Source organism: Chiloscyllium plagiosum, chromosome 30 (genome assembly GCF_004010195.1).
Source record: "Chiloscyllium plagiosum isolate BGI_BamShark_2017 chromosome 30, ASM401019v2, whole genome shotgun sequence".
NCBI lineage: Eukaryota > Metazoa > Chordata > Chondrichthyes > Orectolobiformes > Hemiscylliidae > Chiloscyllium > Chiloscyllium plagiosum.
In genome coordinates, this window is record NC_057739.1 from 37,705,424 (window position 1) to 37,723,269 (window position 17,846).

Consider the following 17,846-nt stretch of genomic DNA (forward strand, 5'->3'; position numbering starts at 1 on the left):
AAAAAAAACACCAATTCGACTGGGACAACACATCTATCCTGGGACAGGCTAAGCAAAGACATGCCAGAGAATTCCTAGAGGCCTGGCACTCCAATCACAACGTCATAAACAAACGCATAGATCTAGATACCATCTATCAACCCCTCAGAAAACGAACAGGAAATGACATCACCACAAACCCCAGGAACCCCATCCAGGACATACATATAAATAGAAAGCAGGAGACAACAGCTTCGCTTCACTTGGAGGTCGCCACTGATGATGTTACCTAGCCAGGTAATAAAACGTCTGGATATCAAACCTACAGTTCAGCGAGCAAACCTACACCCCATAAATTTACAGCTCAAATCCCTCAATTCTATCAAGTTGAGGCTGATGCGGTTTTATATTTCAAAAAGAAAGGGAAGGAACATGAGCAGAACACAATTCTTGTGCATCTCTTCACAATGACTCAAATGCTTCAGAGGATAGCAAGTGCAAAGCAGTGAATAGTGCTTAGAAACATTGAGACAGTGATGTCCAAACTTTTGCCCACTGCGACCTTTTATGGACCAGACCAAACCCCGCCAAAATATATTAAAATAGCCTAGACACTAACATTTTTTTCTTTTAAATGTAAATGTAAGATGCGATGTTCCAGATGCAATTCAATTTGTCAAACTACCACTCGAAGCAAAACACACTTTATTCATACACTATAGTTACAACACAACAAAAGAAAGAAATTGGAATAACAAACTCTACTGGAAAACTGAACAGAATAATAGATTATTTAACTACTAAACAGCAATTGTTCCAATACAGTAACATCCCATAAAAACACCCTTGGCAAAGGCAAATTCAATAAAATATGATTGTCTCACATGCAATTCTAGCAGCAGGAAGAGAACCCCAGCTTTCAGCTGTAACAGAGGAGAAAAAGCTTGCACATCCAGTTTCAAGACCCCAGCAGCAACTGCTACTGAGAATCTAAAACTAAAAAACTTACTACTGTGGAAACTTGACCCCACTCATTCAGGCTGCTTCTATTGTTCCAACTTTAAAACAAAACCCAAGCCCTCAAGCTGTTTACTTTATTGGCTTAAAGAGACTACTCAAACTTCCTTCGTTGAAAAAAACCCAGGACAAAATATATCTCTTAAAAGGCATAGTATCATCACAGACCACATTTTGAGGCTTAAGAACCAAGCACACAAAGTTTGGAGGCTGAGAGAGCAAGGAATTGTTAAAGTGAGAGTAACACTGCAGCGTACAACTCAGAGTTCCAAAGTGGCCATTGCTGCCTCGTGGCTTGTGACCCCCAAATTTTCAGCTTATGATCTCACTTATGATCCCAACACCCACTTTGTGAACAAAGATTGCAAGTTATAGAGAAGTATGCCATTGCTTTTGTACTAGAAATCGCATCATGGTCAAATACTAGAGTTTTAGAACTAGAAAAGGCTTCCAACAAACCCAATAGGATAACTGTAAAATATATAGTAAGTCATATCACTGTTAAAGACTTGTTCACCTTATTTCATAGTTAGCATTAGCAATTATGCAAATCATACCAGAGCCAAAGTTTCCAATATTTAAGATAGCCTAGTGCAGAGGTCATTAGAAACATAACATATGATCGGTCAGATTGTGGAATCAAACTGCAGAGCATGCAAGACTTGGTAATTCAGCTGTCAGGCAACTTTATCCCTTTTGTTTATATTTGGTTAATCATCACACAAATGAAGCGAGCTATGCACAGTCATGCGAGTAAGTAGATACAACAGTTGTCCAATTGATTTTGCCCATTCCAAACCTCACTAAACCAACACCAATCATTCTAATAGAGAAGTTTAACAATTCTAGTTTAAAATGAAATTTGAGCTTCTGCTTTTGACACTGGGCACAATAAATGCTCATGATGAAATTAATGTAGCTGCAGAAGTAATACTCCAACGGATTTGAGTAATCAAACATGTAAATTTGGTCATGGATCACATCAAGACCGATAAATTAATTGAGGAATACAATTTAGTGGCTTGCTTATTCTTAGGTCAAGGTAACACAGCCTTGTCCCTCAGTCTACTAGATTGCAAGTTTGAGGGTATCAAGGTATAGTAATAGATTCGTATTGACATCAAAGTGATATTGATAGGGGAGAAGAGGATGATAGTTAGGGAAAGAACATGCGTGGGAGGGATACTAGATACAAAGACACGCCAGGATGCATGAAAATTCAATTGTGCACTAGATTGTACAATATTGCAGTATGTCAAACATACATTCATAATGGAAGACAGACAATACTTACTCTATGCTCTCTGGCGAACCTGTCAACGTGCAGGACCGTTCTGGGAGACCTCCACTATCTTACAAGGGAGCAAAAAGGAAAGTTAGTCTCAAAGCATTACTATTGAAGGTGTTAAGGCATATTTGTCTTGCCAAACAGGACTAACATTGCACACCAGCCTACATCAGCAAGGCAATAATGGTAAAAGGACTACATCACAATACTGAAACAAAAATACATTTTAGAAGAAATTTGTAAAAGTGTAAAAGTCTTAAAATGTAAACTTTTTCGAAAGCAGAAACTGAAGATAACCTAATCTAAAATCAATAGTTAAGTACTTACCAGGTGCAATCTGAATTTTGCAGCCAGATTCCATCTGTATCCGAGATATCTGTTCTCCTCCTCTGCCAATTACTGAAGACAGCAATTGTAAAAATGTCAATAGAAGGACAGGAATATTAACTATCTTAAAGTGAAAGCAGTCTTGTTCAAGCTACTTTAACTGGATTTGAAAGTGACTTGATTAAAGATGATCAAGGTTATGCTTTCATTGGATCACTCATCTGTGAGAATCTACGAAGTTATCTCCATTTCATGCACACAATATTTAAACTAACATCTCGCAGTAATATGGAGGATGCTAGCTGACATTCTAGAAAGGACCATTATTCAAACAATACTGTAGTAAAGCTGAGAGTTTCACTAATTTCTGGCTAGGGCACTAAGAAGAACACCCCAACATGAGGAGAGGGTGACAAACAGGTCCTGCTCCATGGGTAATCACTTTCTGCTATGAGGTGATGTGGAAGTGTTAGTCAGCACACACATGACTAGAGGAGGAAACAGTGGCAGAAATCAGGGGAAAATAATATATCAACATCTAATTGGTCTTTGGAAACTGGTGAAATTCAAATTTTGCCTTGTCTTCAACCCTTTCATCCTCAAACATAAATCTTCAGTAACAGCAATGGAGTTAAGTGAAGCACTATAATTAGATACGTGCATATGGATTCCATTCAATGTTGTACTACAGTTTATGCAGGCTAAATAGGCATGCTGTCAAACCAAATCACTTCCTGTAAAATGTATGAAAAGTGACTGATCCTGTAGATTTATTCAAATGGTTTTGTAATCCAGTTGAAAGCTTTACCCCTTAATCTTAGCAGGTAATCCATTGTCAGGCTTTTACATGTAAAATGTCAACCAAAGGTGAGATATACCATTATCAGGTGTACATTTCTATTCAGTTCAACATCTATTTTGACCAAGGGATCAATCGTGATAGTTTCTAGAAGGTATGAAGTTAGTTGCAGTGGTGTTCAAAAGATATGGGGGTTCAAATGCATAGATTTTTAAAATGCCATAAACAGATGTAGAAAATAATCAAAGCTAATGGAATGCTCGCCTTTATGTTGAGAGGACTGGAATACAAGGTTGCAGAAGTTATGCCACAGTTATACAAAATCCTGGTCACACTCCACTTGGGAGTACTGACAGCATACCCGGATACCAAGGATATATTGGCCGTCGAGGGAGTACAACTTAGTTTTACAAGAATTATACCTGGACTTCAGGAGCTAAGTTATGAGGAACAATTACACAAACTGCTTTCTCAAAAGACATGACCCACTATCACATACAGACAAAGGAGAACACCATTTTGACTGGGACACATCACACACATCCTAGGACAGACGAAACAAAGACATGCATGAGGATTCTTAGAGGCATGGCATTCTAACCAGAACTCCATCAATAAACACATCAATTTAGACCCTATCTACCTTCCCTTAAAAATAAAACTGGAAATGACACCACCCACCTTAAGAAACCAAGACCTATAAACAAACTGCAGGACATACCACCAGCGCTTCACCAGAGACACTCACTGATGATGTTACCTAGTTATGGTGACAAAACAACTGAAAATAAACTTCAAGCTCAGCAAGCTAACTTACATGCTTGCTCTCTCTAGAATTTGGAAGGTAAAGGGGTGATCTGATCAAAGTCTTCAAGATATTAACAAGAAAAGATAGGGTAGATAAAGATAAAACTTGGGATTCTAGAACTAGGGGACATTGTCTAAAGATTAGTGTCAGACTGCTCAGGAGAGCAATTGAGAAGCATTTCAACAAACAATGGGTGGTAGGTGTTCAGAACTCTCTTCCACAAACAATAGTGGATCCTGGATCAGTTGCTAATTTAAATCTGAGAGCTAAATTTTTGTTTAGCCAAAGGTGTTAAGGGATATGGGCCAAAGGAAGGTATATGCAACACAGTAACAGACAGTCTGATCTCAGTGAATGGCAGAACAGGCTCAAGGGGCTGAATGTGATGTTATAGGAGTAGACCAAAGACAGACTATTCCATTAAACAATGATTGACCTGAAATATTAACGGTTTCTCCATCCAAAAATGCTACCAGACCTGTGAAGTATTTCGAACATCTGTTTTCAATGTCAGATTTCCAGCATTTTGCCTTAATTTCTCTAGACAGGGCAGCCAGAGTCAGCAATGGATTAATGCCCACCAATATTCAAAAGCTGCTGTATTGAACTCAGAACTTATCCAATTACTTTTTTTAAAATGAAGCTCATAACCACCAAATTGAAGCTCTGTGCTTCTCCCAGTTTGTACAGAAACATGTACATGATTATGCATATTTCATTCCAGTCATGCTCTGACCAGCTGAAGAAATCAAAGAGCATGAGGTTACGCAGAGGACGAGGCCATTCAGCTTATGTCATGTCTGTGCTGGTGTTCTAAAGGAATGATTCACATAAGGCCATCCTGTACCTTTTCCCCATGGCCCTGCAATTTTATCATTTACAAATAATGATCAAATTCCATTTTGATATTCTCAACTGAGCTTGCCTCCACCACTCTCAAACAGTGCATTCCAGGTCCTGGTCACTCGCTGTATAAAAAGCCACCATTGCTTCTTTCGCCAATTACTTTAGATGTCCACCCTCTGGTTCTTGACCCTTCCACCTCATAGACACAGTTTTCTCTTTATGCCTTCTGACCAAATCCTTCTTGATTCTGAATACTTGTATCAAACTTTCTCGCAGCCATCTCTCTTCCAAAGAAGCAGGCCCAACTTCCTCGATCTTTTTGTCTAACTGGAGTTTATCATCCTAGAACCAGGCTGTGAATCTATTTTACAACCTTGCTAACATCTTCACATCCTTCCTGAAATATAGTGCTCAGAACTGGATGCAGTACTCCAGTGGAGGCCAATTACTGACTTATACAGGGTTCATATAACTACTTTGCTCTTGTATTCTGTGTTCCTACTGTTAAAGCCCAGAATGTCATATACACTTAAATGCTCACTGTACCTGTCCAGCCAACTTCAACAAAACATTCACATTTTTGCCCAGGTCCTTCCTGCTCCTGTGCCCTTTATCTTATGTTTTCTCTCCATGGTCTGCCTATCAAAATGAGTTACCTTGCACTTCTCTACATAAAATTTCACTAGTCACTTGCTCACCCATTCCACCAACCTGACTAAGTCCTTTTAAAATTTGACACTATTCTGCTCATGTTCCACAATAGTTCTAAGTTTCATATCATCTGTCAATTTTGAAATTGTGTTCTGAACATCAATGTTTACGGCAATGTTTATCAGAAAAACCAAGCTTCGAATACTGATTCTTGGGGAATTCTGAGAGAAACCTCCACCCAAGCCAAAAAAACAAGGGTTCAACATTACTCACTGCCTAATGCCTAGCCTGTGTTGTATGGGTGGTGCGATTGCCCCTTTTAATCCATGAGCTCTATCTTTGCTCACAAATGTTTTAATAAATTCTCATTTTGATTCTGAAAGTATAAGTTTTAAACTATCTCTGTTGCAACAAACAGATCCAGAGATTCTAAATATCAAAATGTGAAAACATCAATATAACATTCTAAGATCAATATAATTAAAACATTTCATCAAAATATTTTGTATGGATGCTTCAACATAGTTTACTGTACTTAAATTATTTATCTCCAAAATTTTCATACTTACTAAATCCAACCATTTTATCAGGCACTTTGTACTCTTCAGACATTATAGTCCTGAAAATAGAATATTAAAAAGTGCAGATTTAAATAACTGTTTGGAAAATCCAGGTTTACATGCACATTGCAAACCCATATTACCCAAGAAACTAGATATACTGCTCCATAATTGTGTCAAAATTACATAATAACTGGTTATTTTCATGTCTTAACAACAATGAAAAGGGACAGTGACTTTTCAAAAATAACTGGCAGGTCTCAAACTCGTCATTTTTTGCCCTTCTAAATTTTCAGGAGCGATTCAGTTAAAAAGCAGGTAGTCCTAGTATTTATGGTTTCCGGATGGAAGGATGGGTGAAGGACTGAAATCAGGTGACTATGGGGAATTAACTATGGGAAAAATGGCATACGTTTTGAATAATTACTTTGTCTCAGTATTTACAGTAGAAAAGGAATATGGCTCGCCGGAAGTCCCAAGGAAATTAATAGTGGATCAGAAACAGGAACTGAACAAAAGTGAACTAAATAAACATTGGCAATGAGAAAATTAACAAAATTAAAGAGTGACAAATCTCTGGAACCTGACAATTTCCATCTGAAGTAGAAGGGAAGCACATTGCAGATGCCCCAACTATAATCTCTCAGAGTCCCTAGATATAGGAGTTGTCCCTCTGGAATGGAAAATTGCATGCCATTCTGTTTCAAAACAAAGGTGAAAAATCAGAATTGCAGACAAGTTAGCTGAACATCTGAGGAAGGAATCTGAGGGAATTTTTAAGCAAGGATGGGGAAACTGAACACATTGGAAATTTTCAGTTAATGAGACAGCCAGTATGGATTCATAACAGGTAGGTCATGCCTGACAAGCCTCACTGAATTTTTCAAAGAGGTGACTAAGGTAGTGAACAGAGAATTGTGAATGGATGTCGACTATATGGACTTTCAGAAGGCATTTGATAAAGTCCCACATAAAAGAAGCCCACAGAATTGAGGGTACATTACTGACATGGCTGGGAAATTGGTTGAAGGGTAGGTGGCAGAAAGTAGGGATAATGGGCAAGTCTGCAAATTGACATGTTATGATCAGTAGAATCCCACCAGGATCTATGTTAGGGCCTCAATTATTCACATTATTCATTAATGACTTGAATATTGGCACCGAAAGTCATACATCCAAATTTGCTGATGACACAAAGTTAGGCCACACTGTAGACAGCTTAGGAGATAGTTAATCAATGTCCCTTTGTAATTTTATCCTAAGTCAATGGACAAAACTGTGGCAGATGGAGTTCAATGCATGCAAGTATGACATTATCCATTTTGGACTGTAAAAAGGACGAATCAGGATACTTTCTCGATGATATGAACAGATGTTCAAAGAGGCTTGGGGGTTCAGGTGCATAGATCTTTAAAATGGAGCAAACAGGTGTAGAAGATAAAAAGAAATCTAATTGAAGTCGGGTCCTTGTATTTAGAGGACTGAGTTCAAGGTTGCAGGAGTTAGATACAGTTGTACAAAACACTGGTTAGAGTGGGCACCATACATTAGGGAATATATGCTGGCCTTAGGGGGAGTACAACGTAGGTTTACAAGAATGATATCAGGACTTAGGGACTAAGTTTGTGAGGAAAGATTATGTAAATTAGTCTGGTTTTCTCCAAAATTTAGAAGGTTAAAAGTTGATCTGATCAAGTCTTCAAAACTATTGACAGAAAAATGCAGGAACAAATAATTTTCACTGCTTGGGGATTCTAGAGCTATGGGGCATTGTCTGAGAATTAGGATCAGACCATTCATGAGGGGTTTAGGAAGCACTTCTACCTACTTTTCTAATCGTACCTACTCAGATGTTATTACAGACCTCTGCAGCAGGTGGAACTTGAACCTGGGCTACACAAAAAGGCAATAGATATTTGGAACACCCTTCCACAAACAGCAGTGGATGCTGGATCAGTTGTTAATTTTAAATTTGAGACTTTTTTTGTTAAGCCAAAGGCAGGTATACTCAGTTAGACCACATTCAACCAATATATCATTGAATGGTGGAACAGGCTCCAGAGGCTGAATGATTTAGTAATGTTCCTAGATGTATTTTTCATCCTGAGCAACCATTATATAGTTCTACAATTGAGAGGTGACTGCCGCACCCACACATGTAACATAACTAATAGAGAAACTGTGTAATAAACCACATCAGACAACTGAAACCTTGAGGAGAGGTAGTGCTGTGGAATAATGTGCCATACCTCAGACCTACATTTGTCTGCAGATTGCCAACCCATGTTAATTATATTGTCATAGTATTGGCAATTCTACAGTCACTCACTTTCTAATAAAATGGTGTGATAAAAGGAAGGGATACTAGAAAAAGGCTATTTTTACTTGTAGCATTTGGCATCAATTGCTCTGGGGAGCTTACAATTATATAAAACACTAGCACAGATACACAATAATTACAACAATCTGTTCCTTACCTTTGATGCACCATTCCCCCAAGCTGGTTCACTACTGAGAAAAGGGAAAGGAGAATTAAAGTCTGTAAGCACAAATACACCTTGTGCAGATTTCTCCCATACACTCTTATTCTGCTGTTAACACACAGGAGCCTCCAGAAGTACATTCCAGATCAGACCTTATTGAAATGAGATCTGCAACTAAAATACCTGGATCGATACTGCAACCATTACTTGAAGTTACAACCTGCACACAATTCAACAGCAAATACCGTTACAATAAAAATGGTACAGATATAACTTTATAAAGAGAATGAGTGGGCAAAGTCACAGCAAATGGAATGTTGACGGAGAGGTTCTCCACTTTGGATCTGAATATGATAATACAGGATACTTTTGAATGGTGAAAAGTAGAGGTCCAAAGAGACTGGGGGTCCACGTTATTAAAAAAATAACATGAACAGGTACAGAAAACAGTCAAAAAGGCTAATGTCTTGGAGGCTTTCAAATCTAAAGGATTAGAATACAAAAGAGTGGAAGCCCTGTTTCAATTATATTGAGCTCTGGTTTTGCAGCACTTTGAGTACTGTGGGCAGGTCTGAGTGCCAATCACAGGATGTATTGGCTTTGGAGAGAGCACAGCATAGATTTCCTAGAATGACACCTAGAACTTAAGAATTCCCCTAACAGGACAGACTACACAAGCTACAGTTTACTTCTGAAATTTAAAAAGTGGTTTAATCGGCTTTCAAGGTATTAGGAAGAACACAGATAGACAAAAAGAAACTCCTTCCACTGGTTAGGGAATCTAAGGCTAAGGGGCATAGAGTCTGATCATTAACAAATGAAGTTAGAAGACACTTCCATGCAAAGCATGTAGAAGTTTGGAACTTTCTTCTGCCAAACAGCAACTAACACTGGACCAGTTGTTAATTTTTTGTAGATTTTTGCAACCTGAAGTTATTGAAACATGTGGGGCAAACTACATAAAGTTAGGTCTCAGAAAGCCATGATCTCACTGAATGACAGAAGAGGGTCAAGGTGCAAAATGGACTTTTGTATTCATATGGATGTACATAATAAAAGCATTATTTATCAACAACTCACTGCAGGTTATTTTAATTCCAAAGTGATAATATAAATTTAATCCTTCAGAGTGTAAATCAAGTGAATTGAATGTCCTGGCTGGCAGTATCTACCTGGGCAACACGTCAGATAACTTTGAAAAAAAAAACAAACGAGTGGAAGTTTGTCCAGCAAAGCTCTCAGCATCCAAGTAACCAAGATACTGAGGCTAAATTACCTTGACAATCACCCAGTATTTAGGCAACAGCCTTTTCCTTTGTTGCATACAACTCAGGGTACGGTTCTGTCACCTTTGTGTAACAATCCCTTACAAAAGTTAATGAAGTCAGCCAGACAATGCTTTGAACAGCTGCTAGATAAACCCTGCAAGACTGGACTAAACTAATTCCACCATGAATGACACGTTTGAAGCACTAAGGCAACAGAATATCAAGCAGTAAAATCACTGCACATGCAACTAAACTTTCAAAATTCATTCAACAGAAAAATTAATTCTTACTGTACTTGGAAGGGAAGACTGCAGCTCTGAGAAACAGTTACACACCTGTATTTATAATAAACAGCTTAGCGCCAGCCAAGCAAAAACTTTCCCATCCAAACCCCCACCTAGACAGGCAAGTTTTCAGTACAGCTAGACATTATTAAGAAAACACCCAAATTGACTCAAAACATTTCCCTATTCGTGTTGCTGCTTTTCCAATGGCCAGTGGTAGATAAGCAGAGAAGCAATTTACAAAGCAGATGGACAATATCAGGACATACAACTTTGAAAATCAGCAAAGACAGAACTCCGGAAGCATCAGAACTGAACTGTGATCTGCAACTACTTTAAAAGACAGGTTTTACAGCCATTTTCAATTCACCGTGTGCAAAGCAGTCCCAAGAAACAGAAAGCTCAGCCAGCAACAGTCACCCAACTATAAATGCAAAAAGGCCTCCCCAACTGTTTGCAGTGGAAGATGCATTTACAAGTGCTTTCTCATATACAAACTTTTAAAAAATAAAAAGCTGAGGCTGAAAGTTGAGAAAATATATTTATATATCTATTTTAAGATTAGGAAACAAAAACTAGGATAAAGCCTGACAGTACAGTGCAGTGTGTTTTAAAAAGTCAGCCTATCCAACAACTTGTATTTAGAAAGAATACTGGCATAGAAAACCATTCAGTGCATTGACAGAAATAATCAGAATAAAAATGGACCTCCGAGCCAAAAGAAGATATTGGAACAAAGACTGAACATGGCCCTTAATTCTAAACTAAACCCAAGAGGCAGGCAATTTCTTCCTGCAGAGTTGAATCAAATTTGACTGACAGTAAAAACTACAAGCAAAAACACAAAACCGTACTCAAATGATTAAAAGATATTTAAAACTACCACAGAAAACTGCTAGCAATTTTACAGTGGAATTAATCTTAAACAGGATAAATAGTTAAAGCAGCTCCATTAAACTTCTAAAGAAAGCCCAGACATGATACACTGGGAAAGGAGTCATGCAAATACAGAATTATATTTCAATTCCACAGGCTAAGATGGATTGAACAGATGATTTATAAAAAGCAGGGTCTATAACATTTAACTATAAAATGAAGACATAAACAGTTTGCTGGTAAGGAAGGAGGAAAGACAAAAATGCTCGAATAAAAGAAAACATAAACTGAGCAGCAATGTTTTTAAAAACTACATATTACAATTAAGCAATGAGAAAATACTCTAATGTCCTTATTATATATAAAACGCAAATTGCAGTATTCTCACAGTAAACTGGCCAGTGAAAGCACCGATGTTTTGTGGTCAGTCTGAACAGGTTACTAAAGCAGCTTTGTAGATGTGACTTCGGCCTCCTTGTACTTAGCTGCTTATAAAAAGTCTGACAATACATAAGCCAAGGTTCAACTTCAAGTATTAACCTAGTTTCAAATTCTCTATAGCCACTAATCACCATTATTTTCTTTGAACTATATTTTCATTATTTTAGTTCTAAGAAAATCAGTTTCAAATTGACAAGAGCTTCAGCATTTACTTAGAACGTTTGTTACTAAATGTTATTTCCAGAGACCAGTTTGTCTTCTGATGCACTTGTGGTGAGGTTTCCCTCATCAGTTATCAGATCAAAACTTTCACCACTTGGCCTTCATTTAAAAATGAAGGAGCAACTGGTAGTTAAAAAATTTTGAAATAAGGCATCATCCAAAGACAATTTTTGCCTCATGCAAAGATCTTTTCATTCAAGGAGATGCATACTTCCACCCACAGAAAATTACGCAGACAAGTCTCCAACAGTTTTATAAATTGCTTCAAACTGACTGCTTCTTTGCACTCAGGTCAAGAACTGTGAAGTGCAGAACAAAAATGGTGGACTCAACATTTTTTTTTAAATAATAATGGAAGTAAAAGCCATGAAAGTACAATCAACTTAACCACAATGTTGGGGCAGTAACAACATATTCAAGTTAAGGTTGCAATAAAACTAAACCTTTACCTCCCTGTTGCTGTAGTACCTACCACTGGTAAGTGGCAAGTATAGATGGAAAGATCAAATTCACAGGAGACCGAAATGCACAGAACAGAAATATAGGAGAGATAAACTAATGGCGCAAGAGATAGTGTAATATGCACAGGGATTCAGTTCCTTGGATCACTGGGATCTCTTCTGGGACAGAACAGCCTGTTCAAAAAGAATGGTTTCCCATGAACTGGAAAGGAGCCATTAGCCTGGTGGGGAGATTTGCTCATTTTATTTCAGGAGTCTGTAAACCTTTGGGAGAAGCGGCTTCCTAAGACAGATAACAATGCTTCTGAATCAGAAAACAGCAAGTTAATTAGAAAAGATAGATCAGAGCAAGTCAGAGAACGAAGTAACTCTAAATAATTAAATTGTGTTTATTTCAATGCAAGCAGTCTTACAGGCAAGGATGATGAACTCAGGACACGTTTGGGAAAATGGGACTGGGACATCATAGCTATTTCAGAAATTTGGTTGAGAGAAGGACAGGACTGTTCAATGTTCCAGGTTTTCAATGTCATAGGAAGGATAGAAAGGGAAGGAAAGTGGAGGCTGAGCGGCATTTTTGATTAAAACATTACTATTGTAATTAGAGAAGATATTTGAGGGATCATTTAGTGAAAATATATGGGTTGAAATTAGAAGAAAGAAAGAGATGATCACCTTAATAAAATTGTACTACAGGCCACCCAATAGTCAAAGGGAAATTAGGGAGCAAATATGTAGTGAGATCTCAGATATATGTAGGAATAACAGGGTTGCAATTGCAGGGGATTTTAATTTTCCAAACATTGACTGAGGTTGCCATTGTGTTAAAAGTTTGGATGATGAAGAATTTGTTAAGTATGTTCAAGAAAATTTTCTTTATCAATATAAGCATGCCTACTAGAGAAGGAGCGAAACTTGACCTTCTCTTGGGAAATAAGGCAGGGCACGTGACTGAAATATGAGTAGGGGAACACTTTGAGCCTAGTGATCATAATTCCGTCAGTTTTTAAATATTTATGGAAAATGATAAGTCTTCCATAAAAGTTAAAAGTCCTTAAGTGCAGTAAGGCAAATTTTAATGCTTAAGACAAGAACTTTCAAAAGTTGATTGGCATAGACTGTTTGCAGGTAAAGGGACAACTGACAGTGGAGGCTTTTAAAAGTGTGATAAGAGGAATTCAGAGGCATCATATTTTTGTTAGAGTGAAGTGTAAGGCAAGTAAAAGCAGGGAACAATGGATGAATAAAGATATTGAGGTTCTAGTCAAGAATAAAAAAAAGTTAGATATAGACAACTATGATCAAACTATGATCTCTTGAAGATTATAGTGTAGGGGCATTCTTAAGAAGGAAATCAGAAAGGCGAAGAGGGAAGATGAGATAGCTTTGGCAGTTAAGATTAAAGATAACCCAAAAAGGTTGTACATTAAGAGCAAGAGAGGCATTAGAGACAGCAGGACGCCTTAAAAGATCAACAAGGTTGTCTTTGTGTTGAACCTCAGGAAATAGGAGAGATATTTAATGAATATTTTGTCAATATTTACTGCTGAGAAAGAAATGGAAGCTGGTTAACTCAGGGAAATAAATATTGATGGTTTGAAAACAGTTCACATTAAAGTAGTAGTGCTGGAGGTCTTAAATATAAAGGTAGATAAATCTCCAGAACCTGATCAAATGTATCTCAGGACATTGTGGGAAATTTGGGAGAAATTGCAGGGCCCCCAGCAGAAATATGTGTATCATCTATGAACAGGGGGAAGTACTGTGGAAGACTGGAGGGTGGCCAATGTTGTCCCATTGTTTAAGATAGGCTGTAAGGAAAAGTCTGGAAACTATAGACCTAAACGCCTGACATTGCTAACGGGTAAGTTGCAGGAGGCAATTCTGAAAGATAGGATTTTGATGTATTTGGGGAGCAAAGGATTTAGTAAGGATAGTCAGCATGGTTTTGTGCGAGTAAAATCAGCTCTCACAAACTTGATTGAGTTTTTTTAATGAAGTAACCAAAAAGACTGATGAGGGCAGAGCGGTACATGTTGTTTACTTGGACTTTAGTAAAGGCTTTGACAAGGTTCCGCACGGTAGACTAATTAGTAAAGTTAGATCACATGGGATTCAGAGTGAGCTTCCAAATTGAATATATAATTGGCTTTATGTAAGGAGACAGAGGGTGGTGGTGGAGAGTTTTTTTTGGAGAGGAGGCCTGTAATCAACAACGTTCCACAGCGATTGATACTAGGTTCACTTTTGTTTGTTGTTTATGTGAATGATTTAGATGAGAATACATGAGGTATGATTAGTAAGGTGGCAGATGACACCAAAATTAGTGGAATCATGGACAGGGAAGAAGGATATCTAAGATTACAAAGAGATCTTGATCAATTGAGTAAATGGGCTCAGGGTGGCAGATAGAGTTTAATTTGGATAAGTGTGAGGTATTGCATTTTGATAGTACATACAAGGACATGATTTATACAATTAATTGTAGGGCTCTGGCTAGTGTTGTAGAACAGACACCAAGGATGCCTTGAAATTTGCATCACAAGAAATTTCCAAGACAAGTCTAACAATAAATTGAAAAGGCTGGGATACTTTTCATTGCAGCATAGGAGGTTGAGGAGTGACTTTGTTGAGGTTCTTAAAATCATGAGGGGTGTAAATAAGGTAAAAGTCAAGGATCTTTTCCAGAGGGTGGGAGAGTTGGAAACTAGGTGGCATATCTTTCAAGGTGAAAGGAGAAAGACTAAGAAAGGACATGGGGGCCAATGTTTTTAAGAGTGCTTGTGTATGTGGAGTGAACTGCTAGAGAAAGTGGTAGTTGTGAGTACAGTTACAACATATAAAAGAATAAGTTCAAGAAAGGTAAAGTTTGGAGGGATGTGGCCAAGCGCAGGCAGGTGAGACGAATTTAGTTGGGGAACATGGTTGGCATGGATTGCTTGGTCCGAAGGGTCTGTTTCCGTGCTGTATGACTCTAGATAACGTACCACCAGTGTAGCTTTGTTCTCCACCCAAGAACCACCTATCGCACCAACAATCATGACCAACTTCCTTTGCAGGGAACAGAAAACAGCTTTTCCAGGGTGGATTCCAAGCATGGAGTAAAGAGAAAATACAGTCTCCCTTTCCCCTGTCCATTAATGGCAAGCATCACCTTCGCTCAGTAAGTGACTTGACTGCTCCATGATCTCTCAAACCAGCTGTCAAACAGCATAGAATTTGCATGTCTTGTTTATGTTATACCACCATGGTAAGTAACTGACCTTCTTGTACTAACCTCACAGAAGCTTGAAAGTTATACCAGCATATCAAGAGTCATGGGTGCAAGCTGATGTACTGCAGCTCCAATATCATGCTTGTTCTGGCAGCATTTTAAATCTAACAATAAATGCAACCACAACACAGCACAAAAAAACTCTTAAAATCAAGCAGTTAAACAGAGAAAGAAACAAAAGCGCTGAGCAAATGACTTACCCCCATCATCGAGTGTCCGTTTCTGAGTCCCATAGCCGTAGACTGCAGGATCTACCACAGGAGTAGAATTGTTCAGATGTGAACCAGCATCTATTTTAGCAGCAATCTTTCACAGAAGAGAAAAAAAAACTTAATATTTTAGAACAAAACAAATACTTCAACTCTTTTGCACTGAAATATTTTGCTTTATAATTGAATTTGGCTGTAATCTTAGACAGTGTATTCTTCATCAGGAATGTGGGGAGGCCCACAGGGGCTGAGATAAATGGGAGAGGTAGCTAGGAATGGAGGGGCAGGTGGAGCAGATAGGTGAGAAAGTCAATGGACAGGTAGGGCAGTGCAGAGTTGGAGGGAGGAGGGGGAGAGGGGGGAAGGAGGAGGAGGAGGAGGAGGAGGAAACTGGTGAAATCCACACTGATCCTAGGTGGGTGGAAGACGAGACATTTTTCCTCCAGGCGTCGGGTGCCGAGGATCTGATGGTGGAGGTGGCCCAGGACTTACATGTCCTTGGTGGAGTGGGAGGGGGAGTTGAAGTGTTCAGCCACAGGGTAGTGGGGGTGCTTAGTGCGTGTGTCCTGTCTCCCCAATGTAGAGGACACCAGATTGGAGAGCAACGGACACAGCAAATGACTTGTGTGGAGGTGAAGGCAAATCTCTGCTGGATGTGGAAGGATCCTTTGGGGTCTTGGATGAAGGTGAGGGTGTGGGCGCTGGTGTTACACCTCTTGCGGTGGCAAGGTAAGGTGCCAGGAGTGAAGAGTGGGTTGGTGGTGTGGGTGGCGGAAATGGCAGTGGATGATGCTTTGAATTTGGAGGTCGGTGGTGGTTTCTGCCCTTGTTGTGATTGGAGGGAAGGGGTTGCCCACTTCCCACACCTCTGCCATTTGAACCACATCCCTCCAATCACAACAAGGACAGAACACCCCCCCCCCCCTCCCCACAATCTCCAAATACAACGCATCATCCTCCGCCATCTACACCACCAACTCCCCACCACAAAATCACCCTTCACTCCCAGCACCTTCCCTTGCCACCGCAACAGCTGTAAAACCTACGCCCACACCACCCCCACCTCATCTCCATCCAAGGCCCCAAGTATCCTTCCACATCTGGCAGAGCGTTTCCTGCATCTCCACACACATCTACTGCATCTGTTGCTCCCGGTGTGCTCTCCCCTACATTGGGGAGACAGGACACCAACTTGCGGAACATTTCAGAGAACATCTGAGACACACGCACTAAAGAACCCCACCACCCTGTGGCCAAACACCAACTCCCCCTCCGGCTTCACCAAAGGCATGCAAGTCTTGTGCCTCCTCCACTGCCAAATTCTAGCCACAGGACGCCTGGAGGAAGAACACCTCATCTTCCGCCTTGGATCCTCCAACCACACGGGATCAATGTTGATTTCACCAGTTCCTCATCTCCCCTCCCTCTACCTTATTCCAGAACCAACCCTCCAACTCAGCACTGCTCTCTTGAACGGTCCTACCTGTCCAACTTCTTTCCCACCTATCCGCTCTGACCTAGCACCATCACCCCGCACCTGCATCTACCTATCGTATTCCCAGCTACCTTCTCCACAGCCCCACCCTCCCTCCTATTATCTCTCAGCCCCCTTGGGTCTTCCCCACATTCCTGAAGGGCTTATGCTAAAAACATCAACTTGGATGCTGCCTGACCAGCTGTGCTTTTCCAGCACCACACTTTTTGACTCCGATCTCCAGCATTTGCAGTCCTCACTTTCTCCTCCCTGTAATATTAGATAGCACCTTCAAAAGGTCAACACAATAGAATACTGTTGCTACAGCAAGACACTACAGGATTTGCCATAAACACAAGTAAGAGAATGGGTGGAATTTTAGAAAATAACTGAAAAGAAATATGGATACGAAATTCTTTTGGGATAGATGGGTAAATCAATGTGCAAGTGTTAGAACGGATTAAGAGTGTAGAAGGACAGATTGGCTGAAAGTTTTGCTACTAGTGGTGTAGTGCAAAGACAGCTGACACAGTGGATCAGTTAATGAGGACTGGTGGAAGATTTGTAGACAAAAATAAG

At 39.4% G+C, this 17,846-nt stretch overlaps 1 protein-coding gene across 4 annotated transcripts in view; it reads right to left on the minus strand.

The window, feature by feature from the left end:
* LOC122564926 (far upstream element-binding protein 3-like) overlaps positions 1 to 17,846 on the minus strand; it is an 87,436-nt gene that overhangs the window by 36,827 nt on the left and 32,763 nt on the right. For 3 of the 4 annotated variants that reach the window (XM_043720414.1, XM_043720418.1, XM_043720417.1), the window contains exons 2-6: positions 15,785 to 15,890; positions 8,753 to 8,786; positions 6,285 to 6,334; positions 2,612 to 2,683; positions 2,291 to 2,348 (exon numbers count right to left, since the gene is read on the minus strand). In XM_043720414.1, the coding sequence (XP_043576349.1) occupies positions 2,291 to 2,348; positions 2,612 to 2,683; positions 6,285 to 6,334; positions 8,753 to 8,786; positions 15,785 to 15,890 (320 nt within the window). The remainder of the gene's footprint in view (positions 1 to 2,290; positions 2,349 to 2,611; positions 2,684 to 6,284; positions 6,335 to 8,752; positions 8,787 to 15,784; positions 15,891 to 17,846) is intronic. The other variant, XM_043720416.1, reaches the window with a different exon arrangement.